The sequence below is a fragment of the Dendropsophus ebraccatus genome, chromosome 15 (genome assembly GCF_027789765.1).
Source record: "Dendropsophus ebraccatus isolate aDenEbr1 chromosome 15, aDenEbr1.pat, whole genome shotgun sequence".
Classification (NCBI taxonomy): Eukaryota; Metazoa; Chordata; class Amphibia; order Anura; family Hylidae; genus Dendropsophus; species Dendropsophus ebraccatus.
Genome location: NC_091468.1, coordinates 45425821 through 45444531, shown reverse-complemented (window position 1 = coordinate 45444531; position 18711 = coordinate 45425821). Strand labels below are relative to the sequence as shown.

General features: G+C 41.2%; 1 protein-coding gene and 1 non-coding gene across 2 annotated transcripts in view; both read right to left on the bottom strand.

Annotated features, from left to right (window-relative positions):
• Window positions 1-5761: 5761 nt before the first annotated feature.
• Window positions 5762-5952, bottom strand: LOC138774609 (U2 spliceosomal RNA). Its single transcript, XR_011360343.1, has one exon. It is a non-coding gene; the product is annotated as a U2 spliceosomal RNA (small nuclear RNA).
• Window positions 5953-9839: 3887 nt separating this feature from the next.
• Window positions 9840-18711, bottom strand: part of XPO1 (exportin 1) — a 46631-nt gene continuing 37759 nt past the window's right edge. The window contains exons 14-24 of the mRNA XM_069954366.1: window positions 18514-18670; window positions 18267-18430; window positions 17330-17464; window positions 16236-16419; window positions 16042-16148; window positions 15265-15459; window positions 15003-15171; window positions 14555-14689; window positions 12088-12247; window positions 11381-11477; window positions 9840-10874 (exon numbers count right to left, since the gene is read on the bottom strand). Of these exons, the coding sequence (XP_069810467.1) occupies window positions 10728-10874; window positions 11381-11477; window positions 12088-12247; window positions 14555-14689; window positions 15003-15171; window positions 15265-15459; window positions 16042-16148; window positions 16236-16419; window positions 17330-17464; window positions 18267-18430; window positions 18514-18670 (1650 nt within the window). The 3' untranslated portion in view covers window positions 9840-10727. The remainder of the gene's footprint in view (window positions 10875-11380; window positions 11478-12087; window positions 12248-14554; window positions 14690-15002; window positions 15172-15264; window positions 15460-16041; window positions 16149-16235; window positions 16420-17329; window positions 17465-18266; window positions 18431-18513; window positions 18671-18711) is intronic.

Below are 18711 nucleotides of genomic sequence, written 5' to 3'. Positions count from 1 at the left end.
TAGTGAAGCCTTGATGCAGTAGTAAGTGCAGGATAAAAAGCACTTTATGTGCATTTCCCACAATAAGTGTATATTGGTGAAATGTATAACTTAATATACTTTAGTAAAAAATTTTGCTGGACTTCTCATTACAACATACACTATGGCAACGTTTCAAACCAATACTCAAGGCTTGAGAAAGACCTTATGGGGTCGAAACGTTACCATACTGCTCAGACCCGTACTAATCAGGAGATAGAGCCAGGAGAAGACGCGCTGCAGCCAGTCTTCTCCTGACTCTGTGTCAAGTGATCAGTCCGGTTCTATAGAGCTCCATCATAAGTCCCACTGATCACATGACACAGAGCTGCAGCGCATCATCTTCCGATCTTTTAAAGCAAATTAGGGTGAATTTACGTATATTTAACGCTAATTAAATGCTGTGTGTGAACATAGCCAGAAGGCCCTAATACACAAAACGACTATCGCCCATACTTGGCTGATAGCCGACTGTTAATCCGGTCGATAATTGCTTAGTGTAATAGGGCTTGTTGATCAGTAAACATGCACGATGATTGCGTAGAGATGCCCAAGTACAGGTGGGCTAAGCTTGTAGCGGTATGACTAAGAATTTAAGACTGTAATAAATATAAAGTATGCCTCAAAGTAAAGGATTTTATAGGGAAAGTCTCAGCAGGTTAGACCAATCTATCCTGCCAATATCTTATTGCGCATGGGGTGCTGATAATGAAGGTAGGTTTTTTTTGTTTGTTTGTTTCCCGACTGACCAGGGGAGGGGTTCTAGGGTTTAAAAGGTTTCATTTTTGTACAATGTATGAAGATTGTTATGTTAATGTTATTATTGCTACTGTATATTGGGAAATATGGTAAAAATGTGAAAAGAAAAGAAAAAAAAAAAGAAGTTTCTTACCTTTATCGTCGGTGTGGTTTCCATGCAGTTTGTAGTATAATCCCAAGGGGATTTGGGGGGACCCCATCTTTTCCCTGCTCCTGATTTATTTTAAAGATAGCCTTATTTTTGGGTTCATATTTTTATGCACTTAGATGCATTTGTATACTTATATGGCATACTGTACATTTGGGTTTTTATTGGGTAGGAATCTTTGTTTTCACTTTATTGAAAGAGTGTGTATGTTATACCTCATTGGGGTGTCATTTTGAATGACACTATACCTGGGGTCCCCATGTTAGTCTAACTGTTTTAGCTCTTGTATTATTTCATTGTCTATATTGTACCTGCTGTAATAAAAGTACTTTTACACACACACACATATATATATATATATATATATATATATATATATATATATATATATATATATATATAAAAAAGGGTGAGTTGTGCATGTCCTGTATGTTTCTCTAGTCCCTAGGGGAGTGGGATTACTGCCCCCAGTGCACTGATTTACCCCCATCTGGATTCTAATAAAGTGGAGTGGGCCAGATCGTTGCACTTGGTACGGTAATCCTTCCTCAGGGGCGGATTACCATAGGCCCCGGGCTGTTGACCAAGCCTGAGCCCCCCCACCCCACTGTAACTATGGCAGCACTAGTGTAGTGTTCATAGTACAGCATAGATAATGTCATGATGTCCTGATTTGTTCAATATTGCGGTAAAAAATCAGCGATTTTTTTGGAAATCATGGCAGAAATGTAGCCAGGAGACAGTACACCACTGAAATTATCAGTCTTTTTGGGTGGCCAAGGGCTCCCTAGGAGCTCACGGCCCTGGGCTACCGCCCGAAAAGTACCTACTCCGCTTTAGTAGAAGCCAGCTAGAGGCGAATCAGTGCACTGGGAGCAGTCATTTTAGATTTGATTTTAAAAAAATTATCCTTTTATTCACCTTTTGAATAACATGTCATAAGATGTGATCATAGGGGCTTTGGCTGCTGAGACTCCCATGAATTGCTAGAAAAAAGGAACATCGATGCTTGGCTGAGCACTTTGTCTATGTTTCTGCTCGTCTTTCCCTGGAAAGTCATGACAGTCCCTATGTATCTCTATGAGACTGCCATGTTGTCTATACTCGGTTTGCTTGACTTTTGGAAAAGACCCCAGCAGAAATAAAAGTATGAATCGCTCAATCAAGTGCTTCTGTCCCTTCTTTTTAGGGATTGGTGGGAGTTCTGGCAGCCAGACCCAACTGATTTTAAGGTAAATAAAAGTTTAGGTATGTTGTGTCAGCCTAAAGGTTCTATTACACATGGCGATTATTGTGTAGTTTCACTATAATGATCGATCACTAGTCAAAACTAGCCATTTTGTAGCTAAGGATTGAGGTTATTACATTACATAGTTATATAGTTAATATGGTTGAAGAAAGACACATATCCATTAAGCTCAACCAAGGAGGGGATGGACGCAGGGAAGGGGGTATACAAGGAGGGGATGGACGCAGGGAAGGGGGTATACAAGGAGGGGATGGACGCAGGGAAGGGGGTATACAAGGAGGGGATGGACGCAGGGAAGAAGGGGGAATACAAGGAGGGGATGGACGCAGGGAAGGGGGGGTATACAAGGAGAGGATGGACGCAGGGAAGGGGGGGTATACAAGAAGGGGATGGACGCAGGGAAGGGGGGGGGGGTATACAAGGAGGGGATGGACGCAGGGAAGGGGGGGTATACAAGAAGGGGATGGACGCAGGGAAGGGGGTATACAAGGAGGGGATGGACGCAGGGAAGGGGGGTATACAAGGAGGGGATAGACGCAGGGAAGGGGGGGTATACAAGGAGGGGATGGACGCAGGGAAGAAGGGGGAATACAAGGAGGGGATGGACGCAGGGAAGGGGGGGGTATACAAGGAGGGGATGGACGCAGGGAAGGGGGGGTATACAAGGAGGGGATGGACGCAGGGAAGGAGGGGTATACAAGGAGGGGCTGTATGGAGGGAAGGGGGGTATACAAGGAGGGGAAGGACGCAGGGAAGGGGGGGGTATACAAGGAGGGGATGGACGCAGGGAAGGAGGGGTATACAAGGAGGGGGATGTATGGAGGGAAGGGGGGGTATACAAGGAGGGGGATGTATGGAGGGAAGGGGGGGTATACAAGGAGGGGATGGACGCAGGGAAGGGGGGAGATGTATGGAGGGAAGGATACATATGATGATAGGATCTATAAATATGCATTTATATTATTTTGGTCTAAGCCTGTTTTGAAGCCCGCAACTGTTTTTGCTGTGACCAGATCCTGTGGTAGACTGTTCCACAGAGTCACAGTTCTCATGGTAAAGAAGGCTTGTCGCCTCCGGAGATTGAATCTTCTTTTCTCCAGGCGGAGGCAGTGTCCCACATCTTTTCCCCATATCTCTTGTAGGGGCCATTTATATATTTAAATAAGTTAATCATATCTCCCCTTAAACGTCTCTTCTCCAGACTAAACAAATGTAATTCTTTTAATCTCTCCTCATAACTAAGATGCTCTATTCCCCTTATTAGTTTAGTTGCCCGTCTTTGTACCCTCTCCAGCTCTAGAACATCCTTTTTATGAATCCGATTCCAAAACTGGACGGCATACTCCAGATGAGGCTGCACCAAAGCTTTATAAAGTGGTAATATTCTATCCCTGTCCAGTGAGTCCATGCCTGTTTTAATGCATGACAATATCCTGCTGGCCTTAGAAGCAGCTGACTGACATTGTGTGCTGTTCTGTATCTATTATCTACAAGTACACCCAGATCCTTCTCCATCAGCGACTCTCCCAGTGTAACTCCCCCCCAGGACATATGATGCATGCGGGTTATTAGTACCCAGGTGCATAAGTTTACATTTATCCACATTGAACCTCATTTGCCAAGTAGACACCCAAACACTCAGTGTGTCTAAGTCATCCTGTAACATCTGCACATCCTCCATAGACTGTACTGTACTACAAAGCTTGGTGTCATCTGCAAAGATAGAAACATTGCTGTTAATTCCATTCTCAATATCATTAATAAACACGTTAAACAGAAGGGGGCCCAGTTCTGTGATTACTGTTATGAACAACCATTTTTGCTTCATTATATGGTCGCTAATCGTTCCCCAGGTCTGAGATGTACGGGCAGCTTCAAGTCCTGCACTAGGCATAACATAGCGGTGCATAACACCTCTAAACCCTTTCCCGCAGTAGGACGTACCGGCATGTCCTGCTGCGGCTGGGGAGATTCAGAAAGGGGTTGAGCCGCGACCCCGCTCTGAACTGCCGCGATCCCAGCTGCTTTCTGCAATCGCTGCACTCGCTAATTATGACAGTTAAATGCAGCTGTCAAACATGACAGCTGAATTTAAATGTCCTTTATAGCCCCTCCGTGGGGGTCTAGTGGCTGGATACCCCGCAATGCGATCCCATAGGGGGGATCCGTTGTACGGACCGGGCCTCAGCGTCGAAATGATGCCGATCTCTGCTTGGCAATAGATTTATCTGGTCTGCAGCTGACCTAAGTAAAAGAGCACTGATTGAATGGATCAGTGCTCTATTATATACACAGCATTGATCTCAATGAGAGATCAGAGCTGTGTATATAAAAAGTCCTTTGCAGGGGGCTTCTAATTAATATGTAAATCAAATGTATTAATTAAAAAAATCCCCTCCCCTAATAAAAGTTAGAATCACCCTCCTTTTCCAATTTTATAAATAAAAATAAACATGTTTGGTATCGCCGCATGTGTAATGGCCCGAACAGTTTAATTATCACATTCCTAATTATGCACAGTAAGCGCAAAAAAATTCCAAATTGCAATATTGCACATTTTTGGTCGCATCAAATCCAGAAAAATTTAGATAAAATGTGATCAAAAAGTCGCATATACACAAGTAAGGTACCAACAGAAAGTACAGATCATTGCACAAAAAATTACACCTCACATTGCCCCAAAAATAAAAGTGTTAGATTGATGAAATAAAAGTTATGCAAGTTGCCTATCACTGTATTCGTACTGACTTGACGAACATATATAACGTCTGTTTTACCATAGGGCGAATGAAAAACACAAAACCACCCCAAATAAAAAAAAATATTGCATTTTATTTTCAATTTCACCACGCATAATTTTTTTCTGGTTTTGCAGCATATTTTATGAAAAAATTCAGCCTGTCATTGCAAAATACAATTAGTGGCGCAAAAAATAGGGGCTCATGTGCGTCTGTAGGTAAAAAAAAAAAAAATGCAAGTAGCCTTTTAAACACGAGGGACATCCCCCCCGGAAATTAGCCCGGGAGGGAAGGGGTTCAACACTAACAAGTTGTTGAAAATTTTTTAATATTCTTACCCACAAAAGTCGAGTGCCGGATGACTAATGTGAATGAGGGCACCCATCAGAAGAGGTTGGGCAGGAGAAGGATCAGGTGTGTTGAATTTTAATACCCAATGCGTTTAAGTCTTCCTATAGATAAACAGCAACTTATTCTCTATCCATTGGTACCATCAGATATGGTGTCTTCAGCACTAGCTTCAGAGAAGGGTCTTTTGATTTCTACATTATAGCTTTTGAGAAGAAACTGTGTTTGAGGTTTGACTACTTTAACAGTGAACTGCCCTTAGCGCTGACATTGCTTCTGACCATCAACCTCTCGTTGGTGACATCAAACAATGAAGGTCATGTGCAGGGTCCTAAGGTGAAACATTTTTCAGAGAACCTTACGGGTGGGTTTACACATAACTTATGCACAGCAGATTTCACACTGCAAGTTTGCAGCGGATCTCTTCACTGTCACTTTCAATGAGATTACATGCCCTCTGCGGAATTGTCATCCCACTCCGAGGCAGCCCCCCCCCCTTTTTTTTTGTGCACTGAACCTGGAAGCACTGCAATACCAGGTCAATGCCTGGAGAGGACAGAGCAAGCTCTTTTTCCATCTCCCTGTTCTAAAAATCCATTTTATATATGGTCCCCAAATAGGGGATGTATCAGATATTAAACTGATAAGAACAGATACTACACTTTATCTTAGCCAAAAGCCTGAGAAGCAATAAGGCAGCCCTCTTAAACCCCCCCCCCCCATATTACCGGTCCACATTCTGCCTTGCTTTAGGGGTTCCCGGCGTCTGGAAGTTCCGCTCAGCCAATCAGTGGCTGCGGTGGGGCAGCGCATTGATTGGCTGAGCAGGTCGTCTAGCTGGTGGTTACCACCAAAGAAAGCTAGGCCACGCAGGGGGGCTGCGGAAGCACATTTCGCTACAAACTCGCAGTGAGAAATCTCCTTGATCTCCTACTTTTCCCCTATCCTTTTTTCTGGAACACCCCTTTAAGCCTGTGCCTCAGAGGTTCTAGCAGAAGGAACTGTTAGATGTCAGAATAGATGTCAGACGACTCCTGGAAGAAAGATGGAGTGGTGAAAGACACAGAGCATGAAAGAACTGGAGAAGGCTGTGAAATGCCCCTGTACTCTACCCAATGAGGGTGAGAAAGCCGCAGCCAATAGTGATATTCACACACTTTACAACATCTCACGTTATCAAGTATGAAGTCCAACAAAGCACAAGGAATTGATCACATTTCTGCAGAGATGCTTAAAGCAGACATAGTTAGCGGCAGATCCTGCTGAGACTCTAAAACATATTTAGGACATCACAACTTTCCAGCCAACTGAATACATTCCAAATAAAGGGGACCCAAGAGTGACGCACTGGTGTAGCATTATGCTTCTGTGCATAACACTCAAGGTCATTTGTAAGGTGATCCTTAGCTGGATTCAGAAGCAGCAGCAGCAAGCTAGATCCTGCACTGGCAGATCCTGTGTGGACCATTGTCTCAGCTTGTAAAGCTGAAAAGACATCCATCCAGTTTAGCAGATTACCCTATAGGGCTACACTATTATTCTGGAACAAAACTAATTCAAAGAAACTGTAGGATCATTCATTGCATTGAAGCACAGTATGAGGGCGATTTGAATTTATACCATGAAATTTTTTTTAAAAATGTGTTCACTGTTTTATTCAGCCTCAGGACATAAGATAGAAGTCCCAAGAAAAAAATAAAAAAATAAAAACGGCAGGTGGGGGTGCAAGAACAAGTAAACTCACCCCTCCTCATGCCACTTTGCAGTCTCTGGATCCAGTTGACATCTGCCATCTTCAGCTGGAAACTGAGTATGTGCGGCTGAAACGTCAGCATGTCACGTTGCAGCTAGAAGAGCTGCACAACAGGACCCAGGAGTGGCGCTATTATTTTCCGACAGCCCTTGCATTTTTTTTTTTTTACTTTAGCGCTCATACAGATCATTGCAGTATATACACTGCATTTACCCATTGGGTCGGCACTTTATTGGTACACCCTGTTGTATCTCAAGACAACAGTCAGACACCTTGGGCTGCCAGGACAACAGGTTACATCCACTGCAGCACCACAGGGAGCCAATCAATGAAAGAATTCTTTAATGTTTAAATCTATTTGTCAATTCTAACTAGCATTCAAACACTTAAAATGGCCATCGACAGGGATTGCTCTGTGTCGGCTATTAGCCCTAGCCTGTGGCTGCCAAAAGCAGGGTACAGAGAGGGCTCAATTACAGAGCAGACTCTATAGTGTTACTGGTCAAGTAAATAAACTCTGCAATAGATTTTAAGAGCTTCCCCCTGTACGCAAGGCTGCCTCCTCCCCCAGTGAAGAACCGCATACTTAATCATTCCAGGAAGTCCCACAGCGGAGAAATCGGCAGCCACGCTGGACGGGGTCCATGAGCGGGACTTCCTGGAAAGACTAAGTCTGCAGGGCTCCACCAGGGGGTCGGGCAGGGTCTTCCCCTGCAGCCAGGGAGACAAGTCCTCTTTAACCCTTTGGGGACCAGGCCCAAAATGACCCATGACGCACAAATTTTCATTTAGTTTTCTCCTCCCCTTCTAAGAGCTCTAGCACTTTCAGTTTTCTATCTACAGGGCCATGTAAGGGCTTGTTTTTTACAGTAGTTGTACTTTGCAATGGCGTCTTTCATTCCACCATAACATGTATGATGGAACCCTAAATTAATGAAGATCTAAATTGGTGAAATAGTAAAAAGAATGCAATGTGGTATCTTTTGGGGGGGGGGGGGTTTCCTGTGTTTACATAATGCACTATACGGTAAAAGCGACATGATAACATTCGTCAGTCTGAACACAACCCTATGCAGGTTACACAGATTCTCTAATGTTAAATTTTTTTTATAAAATGCTTTTTTTTTTTGCAATTATTTATTAATAAAATGGGCCTATTGTGACTTTTATAACGGTTTTATATTTTCACCTACGGGGCTGTATGGGGCGTCATTTTTTCCTCTATGATCTCCAGTTTTTACAATTACCATATTTGTGAAGATCGGAGCTTTTGATTGTAAAAAACTATCATCCCCCCAATATAACAAACAAAATCTGTAATCCTAGCACTTTTATCCCTCTTTTAGTCTATGCCGTTCGCCCTTATTGATGACGATTGTTATATTTTAATAGATCTGACAATTACGCACGCTACAGTGTATGACTAGAGATGAGCGAACCTTGAGCATGCTTGACTCCATCCAAACCCGAACTCTCTGCATTTGATTAGCGGTGGCTGCTGAACTTGGATAAAGCCCTAAGGCTATGTGCAAAACATGGGTATAGTCATTGGCTGTATCCATGTTTTCCAGACAACCTTAGAGCTTTATCCAAGTTCAGCAGCCCCCGCTAATCAAATGCCGAACGTTCGGGTTCGGATGGACTCGTGGCAGTCCTAATCATCGGGGCGCCGATCTTACCGCACAGAGGAAAGTGAGAGACCTCCGGCGGTCCGTTAAAGTGACAGCCTCAATTACACTCAAGCGGCGCAGTTGCAGCATTTAAGGGGTTAATAACACGCTGCAGCCTCATTAACGGTGAGGGCCAGGCTGCTCACTGCGGAGCGCGCTTCATAGCCCAGTACGTACTGGTATGCCCAGGGTCGCCTAGGGGTTAAACAGTTATAACCTTTAGTTTAATCCTTTATTTTGCCAATTATTCAATATCTTTATAATTTTACCATTTCAGGGAAATTACTGATAAAAATATGGGCAAAAATTCCCAAGTCATCAGGGTGGTCTGCTGGGAATCATTTGACAGGTCTCCCTATACACTTTTATAGCTGGTGAACCCTGATGGCTTGGATCCCCATATATACTGAAATTAGATTAAAAATGGCATAGCTGTTCAGAGTAATTCACGTATATCTATAAGATGAGAGCCTGTCAGCGTTTTCTGCTGCCCGTAATAAAACCAGCATAAAACTAGTGACAGGTTACCCTTAAATTGGCTTATATATTTTCCTGGGACTGTCCAACTACTAGGGATACTAGTGCAGTACACAGGATACATTTAACTTGTATATAGTATGTATAGAAAGGCTAATCTGTCCATTTATTGAAAGCTAAAACTAGACAAGGGCAGCACTTTCTAGCTATCACCTCATTTGTGTTGGGAGTTTTACCACTGCATTTAAAATAGCAGAGAACCTTCTGGAGGGTAGCTCAAACACAGACAAAATATGCTAGTACTGCTGCATTTTTTATTAGAAGAATTTCCAACTCTAAGCTCGATCTCCTTGTAATCTTGAGGAACTACACAAGGTTGTGTTGCAGTTATAGATTATGAAACATTCAAGAACAGGAGCTAGATTAAAGGAATTTCACTGTAAATGTTGTATAATTTCATGAAGCAAATTCAGATATAACCATCAAAACCGCAAACTACTGTGAACATTGGGGGGAATCTATCAATGGTTTTTGTGCAGGTTTGCATTGCACAAAAATTTAGTGTTGCGCAAAAATGTGTTGTTTTTTTTTACACTTTTCGATATAAGCATTGATAACTTCCGCCCATTGAGTACAATATTTGTCTCCCTTCAAAACCACTTTTTAGAAGCCAGAGAAATAAATGTAAACCAAGTTTATTTTGCTTTTTAAGTAGTAGTGTTCTTAAAGCACTACAGCATGGTAAACAATGTAAATTAGTACAAGTCATCTCAAAAGCCAGAGTTTTATGAGTTGTTAAAAAGATGCAAGCCTATTCTAACAGGATAAATATTTTTTTTAACCATTTCACTTCTCGTTAATGAAGGCTCACAAATGAGCAACACTCCTCATTGAGGAAAACAAAAAGCTGTTGTCGACAAAGCGACAGCACACACACAAAAACAAAAAAAAATGTGTAAAAATAACTAACTGTACTGTGTTCCCATACTTTCCAAAGTTGCTTTACAATGGGATGATATGCACATGATCTTGCTGCAAAAGTCTATCCAACCTGAAGTATTTAATCTAAACCACTTCAACGCAAAATAATCCTGGTAACGTTTCAGAGAATGCAGCAACGCCTTAGTCGTCTTTCAGTTGTTTATGATTACAATGGTATTCCTTCTATGCTGCGGTCCCCGCTAGACAGAAAACTCAAAAATATGGATCTTCTATAAGGGGGGAGGAAAAGAAAACTTTTGCAGCAATAAAATTGTATTAAATAAATTTGACTGCCCTTAACCCCACAGCCACAAAACAGGGGGGAGTAAATTTTTTATATATAAAAAAAAGCCTTAATTCTTTATGTCATGCAAACCTAAAGATGACCAAAGCTTTAAACAATGGAAGGATAATTCACAGAAAATCTGTTATACAAAAAACGCATAATAAGAAAAAGGGCCACTAGGTGACATAATTTACAAATTGGCATCATTTTGGTCAACAAGAATCAAAGTGATGTTTTCCTGAACAAAACCAATGTTCAGCAGGAGGAGGGAAAGTAACGGCATAACTTGGCTTCTAAAAACTAATCACACATTTCTTCAGGAATCTCATGTGGGTTAAGTATGCCAGGAACTGACATCTGTAGTCTGTGTTTCTCTTCTTGGGCTTGCCGAAGGGCAGTTTCCCTTTCTTCCAGAAACAGGTCTGATGTATCTTCTCCAGCATACTCCTGTTTTTGAAAGCACAAAGTGACAGCAAAGTTCTTAGTAACGATGTATCAGGATAAAGTGTTCTATTCAAAGCACCACAATACAAAAAAGACTAACAAACACTTAGCAAAGGAACGAAAAGATGATGAACATGATACCAAGAGGTTTTCTGGGTTGAGATTGCCATGCGATGCAGTCACAGGGCAGATACTGACCGAAAGAAAGTCACAGGAACCAGGTAGCATCAGAGTGGCAAGGCAGCCAGAAAACCCCTTAAAGTGTACCTGTTTCCTCACCCAATCGGCGCAAAGTTCTGGTAACTATGGACAATGCCACACGGGGTCAGTTTTGGACATGAACCTATTGAAACAGGATAGGGCTTGTGGATGGAACAGACCCCTCGTGGTCATATCCAAAGTTATGCGAATTCAAAGAGGCAAGAGCAACTGCACTACGATAAAGTGAGGAAACAATCCTAAAAAGCAGTTGGTACAAAAACATGTAAAAATAATTACAGAAATCTTACCTTAATCTGTACAAGAAAGTCCCTAAGGTGTTCTTTAAATGCAGGAATATCCTGATTTAAACTGAAGAGGCCAGTCACAAAAAGTTTAACTTGTGCACTAAAAGAGAAATAAAAAAAAATTACATTACTTCACTATATTAAAATATACAAAAATGTAAACTAACCAGTCCCTTTAAAAAAAAAAAAAAAAAAAAAAAAAAATTCTGCTTCACAATGCAGCCTTGTTGACTTTTCTCTCAAAATGGTGTGTATTAGTAAAATTCAAGTAAAAAGCCACACAAAAATATCCTAATTGTGTGAATTTTGAAACATGCAGTTCAAGGATTTCATCTGATGAATGAGAGGACACAATGCCAGAAAACGCCCCCACACATTTATACATTCTTATTTTTTTAAACAAATGTATGAAAATGCCATCAACTGGGTGAAAAGAGACAGCGGGTGATCAGTGACTAATGTCCTATCTTGTGTTCTGTTTTACCCAGAGGGGAAAGAAACTTAAATATTGTAACATTTTAAGCTCTTCAGAAACTTTCTGAAAATCCCTAACAAATCGCTAAGGATAATGTTATATAACAGTTTTACAGAAGTGACCCCGGCAGTACAACTATGCATCTCAGAATAGACTTCAATAACCATCTATGTAAATATATAAGAATGAATGTGCTTTAGTGGATCTTAGAAGTCTCTCACACTGTAACACTTACTCTTGAAGATGGGGAAATGCAGATTTTAGAAGATTGGCCACATATTCCTGAATAAATGGTTGGTTATTGGGTGGCGTTGCAGGATTCAATGGTGCATTTATCTTGCCTTCCTCTACCAAGTTGAACATATATGCCAGAATTGAGGCATGCATTGTTAAACCTATAAAGAAAAAAAAATTGTTTTAAACGCTAAGCAAAGAGTAACAAATTCTAAAAATGAATTGAAGCATCTATATATTAGACAGTACCATAACTCTTCGGTACAACATGTTACGACAATGTAATGTATATAAAATTTGGGTACAACCAACCATTTAATGAAACCTGAAAAGAAAAACTTGCACTTGCCATGGAACAAGTAACTTTGATAAACCTTAAAAAGGGGATAAAGGATTGTATTCATGCTAATGAACCAAGTCCTTAATCAGAGGAATACACTGGGAATTTCCTGATGTATGCTTCTAACAGGCCCCAACAACAGCATGTAGTAGTGGTTTATAGGGACATCCGATCGCTGTGCTCCTAAAACATATAGAGGCTTAGAGGTCATTTGGTCTCTGATGGGTAAGTGGTACGTTATGGATACATTTGACATTCTTGAAGCTTTTCCCAGTGTATATACCTAGTATAAAAGTAGTGTTCATATGTAGTGTGCACCAAGTCTCAAGCTGGCCATGCACTTCAGAAAGCTGTCAAATGAAGGAGGCAGGCAGGGCCCTCTATTCTTATGTACCAGTCTGTCCCATCTATAACATCTTAACTTTGGATCTTTTTTTAATCTTGTGCACATGCTTTGGTGACTGATATGGTCTATGGACTATATTGAATTGTGTAATTTGGCGATTAATGGGGTAGTGCGGCGGTAAAAAATTATTCAGACTAACACACATTACAAAGTTATACAACTTTGTAATGTATGTGATGTCTGTGAATGGCCCCCTTCCCCGTGTCCCACCACCCCCACTCGTGTACCCGGAAGTGTGGTGTGCTATACTCACCTGTCACTAGCCGACACCAGTCTTCGATCTTCATTCAGCGACGTCTTCTTCGGGCGGACGGCGAACAGCTCCGACTGTTCCGAATGCCGGCCGCCCTTTGCAGCGTCATCCGATGCTCAGCCGCGATTGGCTGAGCATAACTCTGCTCAGCCAATCGCGGCTGAGCACAGTTGTAACACGGCGGAGGGGGGGGCGGGCGGCAGCGACTCGTCCGTCCGAAGATGACGTTTGGCACAAGATGGCGGACGGCCCTCGACATGGATCAGGTAATGTATAATGCACCACACTTCCGGGTACACGGGTGGGGGTGGGGGGGGGGACACGGGGAACGGGGCGATTCACAGACATAACATAAATTACAAAGTTGTATAACTTTGTAATGTGTGTTATTCTGTGAATAATTTCTGAGCGCCGCACTACCCCTTTAAGGCTGGAGATTTTATTCGACTCTTTATAGATGATTGACATTTAGCTAATGTGTATTGTGACACTGATTTATACAGCATTACCTTGAAGCGACTCTGTACCCACAATCTGACCCCCCCCCCCCCTGTGCCCTAACTTTGCACCACCCCCTCCGTCCCTCCTCCCCGCCCTCATCATTAGGAATGCTCCAGGCAGATTGCTTCCTATTCCCCACCTGTGTTACCACAGCACATGGGCTGGATCATTACCTGTGCAATGTTCAAAACAGAAGTAATGTATAGTAAGAAGAGAAGCAGTGGAACGGCACTTCACTTAAAAAGACTTCACCTTTATTTCATCGGACAATACACAGTAGACAGCAATCGAGAGGCGCTCACTCCCTGCCCACGCACGTTTCACGCCGTCAGGCGCTTTCTCAAGGCATTCTGGGTAGTGGGGCGTTCTCTCCTCTACATATACACGTAATCACAAATATTTGCATAATTAGGTTAAAAACAAATGTAACAAAACACCTTTAGAGAAATACACTATACTCATTCCTATCATTAAGACAGAGACTGTATTGTCCGAGGAAATAAAGGTGAAGTCTTTTTAAGTGAAGTGCCGTTCCACTGCTTCTCTTCTTCCTATATAACGATAGGATCTACTATTGGGAACAGAGCACCACCAGGACCACCAGAAGGTAAAGGTAATACTGGTCTGACAAACGTGTATCAGCTGGGATCCCGTAGTGCCGGTGCAATAAACTCTGTGTACAGAAGTAAATGTTCCAGTGGCATTCCTAATGATGAAGAGGGTGGGGAGGAGGGATGGAGGCGGTGGTGCAAAGTTAGGGCACAGATACGCCCGTAGGGCACGGGGCTGCAATTTTAAAATTAATGAAAATAACTGCATCACCTGCCAAACGGACCACAGGACAGATCTTGGATTAAAAGCAGCTATCCGAAGGTACAAGTGGTTTGGGGGGGGGGGGATTGTGGGTAGTCGCTTTAAATTCACATAAGTTTGTGTGTGGTGTTTAAAAACAGTGTACAGAAACTTACCTGCTGTATGAGAGGTATCTGTCACAACAGAAAAGATGTGCTGTAATATATCACAGAAGTATGTTTGATAAAAACTCTGTGCAGCGGCCTCCTCCTGAGCAACATTTTGCAGTAAAGTGTAAAGGATCTGTAATCCTGTAAGAGAAATACATGATTTTAAGTAAGCAAAGGTCTTATGTTCATTAAAGCTTGAGAATTAAATAGGCAGCACTAGCCACCAACAGCACGGCAAAGTTTCCACATCAAAAACCATACAGGTCTGGTTTTTTTTTTAAACCCATGTGTATAATTTTGACTACCACTACCACTACCGGCGTTTACATCTACATTTACTACGGCAAAACAAAAAAACAAAAAAAAGCTGCGTTTTAAATCAGACTAACTATACTTGTGTCACCAGTGGACAAAGATAAAGGAAAGAAGGGGATTTGAGCTGATCTTTACATACCTGTGTCTGCAACATTTCGCATTGTGTGTTTAAAAGCCCAGATTATGGAGTCCAGCACCAGCTTAAACTGTGCTGGTGGAATAGCCAAGAACGCAGGGAAACAGTGCGAATTTACAGCTTGTAAGAGCAAAAAAAAGTTTGTCCTGTGATCTGGATATTCCTCAAAGTCCTGGAGGGAATATAAAATGGAAAATCAGTTTCTCTGCTTTGCAACATTTCTATTTTTGTCACACTGTTTTATGCAGAAAAAAAGACCATGTACCTTGTTTATCATATTTAATGTGCATTCAAAAACAGCATCAAATATTTGAGGTATTTCAGCTGTGATATGGCCTCCGAGCTTGTTTACAATGGTGGCCATTGTGCTAAGTACTTCAGGCTCCCTGGCAGCAGGTACATTTCTCTGGTAGTCAATGAGAACAGCGTCCAACAAAGGGGGAACAAAGTTTTCTGCAACCTAAGAATATATATGAAGAAAACATTAACAAAATATGAAGATTTGTGTCTGGCAGCCAGTCTGCCCTTCTGAAATATCTGTTTCCAGTATACAAAACACTCTTATCTTTCAAACCATTTCTTCCTAAAACTACATTTGCATGCAAACCGCGACGTGAACAGAGTAATCTATACTATTGATACAAGCAAGGTTGTATCAATTCCTGTATGACACATTACAGAATTGCAAAGTGGAATAAAATTTATCAAGATCAAATGCATGGTATGAGAAAAAGAATGGCATAACATGCTGTGTCATCTGTTTCATCTCAGCTCTGCTGTATTTACACATTTTTAGCCATCAAAATTAATTACAAATTGCAAACCACATTCTCTCCCTATAAAGTCTGCTATCAATCCCGTGATGTATCACATGGGTAGCTAGAGCCAATACCATCTCTGCCTGCTGGGAAAACAGTATCTCCAGTAAAGGTTTGACTACTGCAGAATCATTTAACAGGGCTGGACATGTCAAACTGTTTTTGTAATGATAGTGACACTAAGACTGGAAACGCAGCACATAACAAAACGTCCATATGCTTACCATTTGGGGATCATTAGACCTGCTCACCCAGCCGGAAATTAGTTTTAAAGTTTCCTTTTTAACTGTCCTCATACTTCTAATCAGAGGTTGTTTTGTGACCATTTCACCTGCAAAAATTAAAAAATAAATAAAATTATCTCCATGCCTAGTTGGTGTTACATGACCATAAAACAGATTGAAGATTTGTCACTTACCATTTGCTTGAATAGCTGCAGAAATATTTTCACTTAGGCACTTGTACACATTTAACATGTCCAGGTAAATCCTTCCGAGCTGAATAACAAAAGGGTGACCGACTGCCTTACATGCCCTAACATTTGTCTTTAATATACTGCCCAGTTGTTTCACGGTTTCTGGATCTTTCAAAATATCAACATTCTGTGTGGGGGAAAAAAAAAAAAGACGGAACATTATGTCAACTAAACTTGCTCAGGAAAATGATCAAACAAGTAAAAAGGCAATACTAAAGTGTAAAGGTAAGAGTTACAAATTACTACACAGTTAGGTGTCTCCCATTGACCTTTGCAACCATGCGCTGGCCTCAACCAAGTCAAAATGTAGAAACTTGCTAAAAAGTGATAAGTTACACACATAGATACGTGTTTATGTAATGCCTGTACTTTAAATATTCCAAAATGAGTAAAACTGGTTTAAAATAGACATAACCTTTGCTTAGTCTGCTTTACTTCACAGCTACCAGTGGAGACTGATGTCCATGTGACTATGGTGCCTGGTAAGCCACCATTAGAAAAGCATTTAGTGAGGTTATGTCACTCAGCGAACGCAGTGATAACATTGTATGGATACCAAACATGTATACCAGGCCCATGTATATTACAACCTATTAGGCTTGTATGTTAAACCTATAAAGCTCTAATAAATTCCCAGCACTGGCAGGGGAGCTGCTAGGATCTACTTGCATTACATCAATGAACCACTGATCTGAATGGGCTCCGAGTAATGTGACAATGAACAGAAACTGATTGCTGTCAGGTTTCCTACAAATAGTTCATTGTTGTGGGTCCCATACATGCCGCCTTCTGCTTTGTGTCAGGTGCAGTGTGGATTTGGAAAGGGAGATAAGACAAGATGATTTGATGCAGTTAGTTACTTTCATTCGCACAGGGTTGTCATTACGCTGCACCTAATAGAAGGTGTCGTCTAGAGCTGTGTGATCATATATTCATGTAGAGATTTCACATTTGTAATGTACATTACCCAGAGTGATACAAAGAAAAAAACAAAACATGTAACTGAATGCAGGTTTCTTAACTGTTACATTCCCTACCTTAGTGGCTTGTTGAATAATACTATCCCATACTTGATTTGGAAGCAACATATATTTCTCTATCAAATGTTCTTGAACAGGTTGATCTGTTTGAGCTCCAATCATATATCCAACTGCTTCATAAAATGTGTGAACCTGAAATAAATAAAAAAAATATATAATCAGAAACTATGCTGAAAATAGGCCATTTACCAGACTTTACACACTGTCAGAGGAATCACCTGACCAGCTTAAGGAAACATAAAATATAAACATTAATGGGCCTGTATCACTGTGCCAGGGAACAATAAGGATGCATTATTCAACACAGCGTGTACTTTACTGTTGCCACACGGAGATGAAGTTCAAGGGGGCTATTGCACACTGCAGTAAGGAGCTATTAAAGCACCCAATACTAGCTGAGATGTATTAAAAATAGGCAAAAATTATATAATAAATAAAATTATAATAAATCTCCCCCCCCTCTCTATCAAAAATACCAGACACGAAACAGTACAAATACCCCTGCACAGTAGTGTCCTAACAGGAGTACTGTTATGCTGCTATTGCACAATAATCTTAACTGGAAACAGTACTTTTCATGTCAGAGACATATCAAAGGTTTTTAATCAGGATTTAAAGTATTCAGACCTAATTGATCTCATAATACAAGTCTATGGGACAGTCTCCCTTCTATAGGGTCCTTAAATACACACACCTGAGATTTTTGAAGCCAAAGCCAGGAATAGATTTGGAAAAAGGAGAATTCTCAGTCTTTCCTTTATGACCTGTTCCCTGTTTATAGTCTGTTCCTGGCTTTGGCTTCAAAAATCTGTCAGATAACCTGTGTGTAAAAGGACACTGGCCAAAATAAGGAGCATGCTGTTTTGTTTTTTTTAAGCTACACTATTAAAAAAAAGGAACAAGAACAAAGGTAAAGAAAAGGTGAACAACTTACTTGTTGTGGCTGAAGGTCGCATATTATGGTATTAATATTATTTAAAATTTCATCTATGAAAGGCATCACTTCTCCAACTTGCACTTGAACAAAATGTCTACGACACTTCTGAGCTATTTTAATAAAGGTATCACATGCCATGTCCTGGACGCCATCATGGGTCTCTGAAAATGAGCGTAGGCAATTAGTACATGTATTACTTCAGTAGACTTCTAGAGATGAATACACTAGAAGAAATAAATCATACCATGCATGAATTCAAACAGCTTGTTTACAACTGTCTTCAGAAATTTCCAATGGGCTCTTAAAAATCTGGGATACTGGCCAACAATATACATGATATTGGATGCAATTATGGCTTTATTGTCCTTCCCACGCTTTTGTTCACAGAGTCCAAGGAGATCCTAAATGGAAGAAAGAAAAAGAAATCAACGCATCTGTGCTG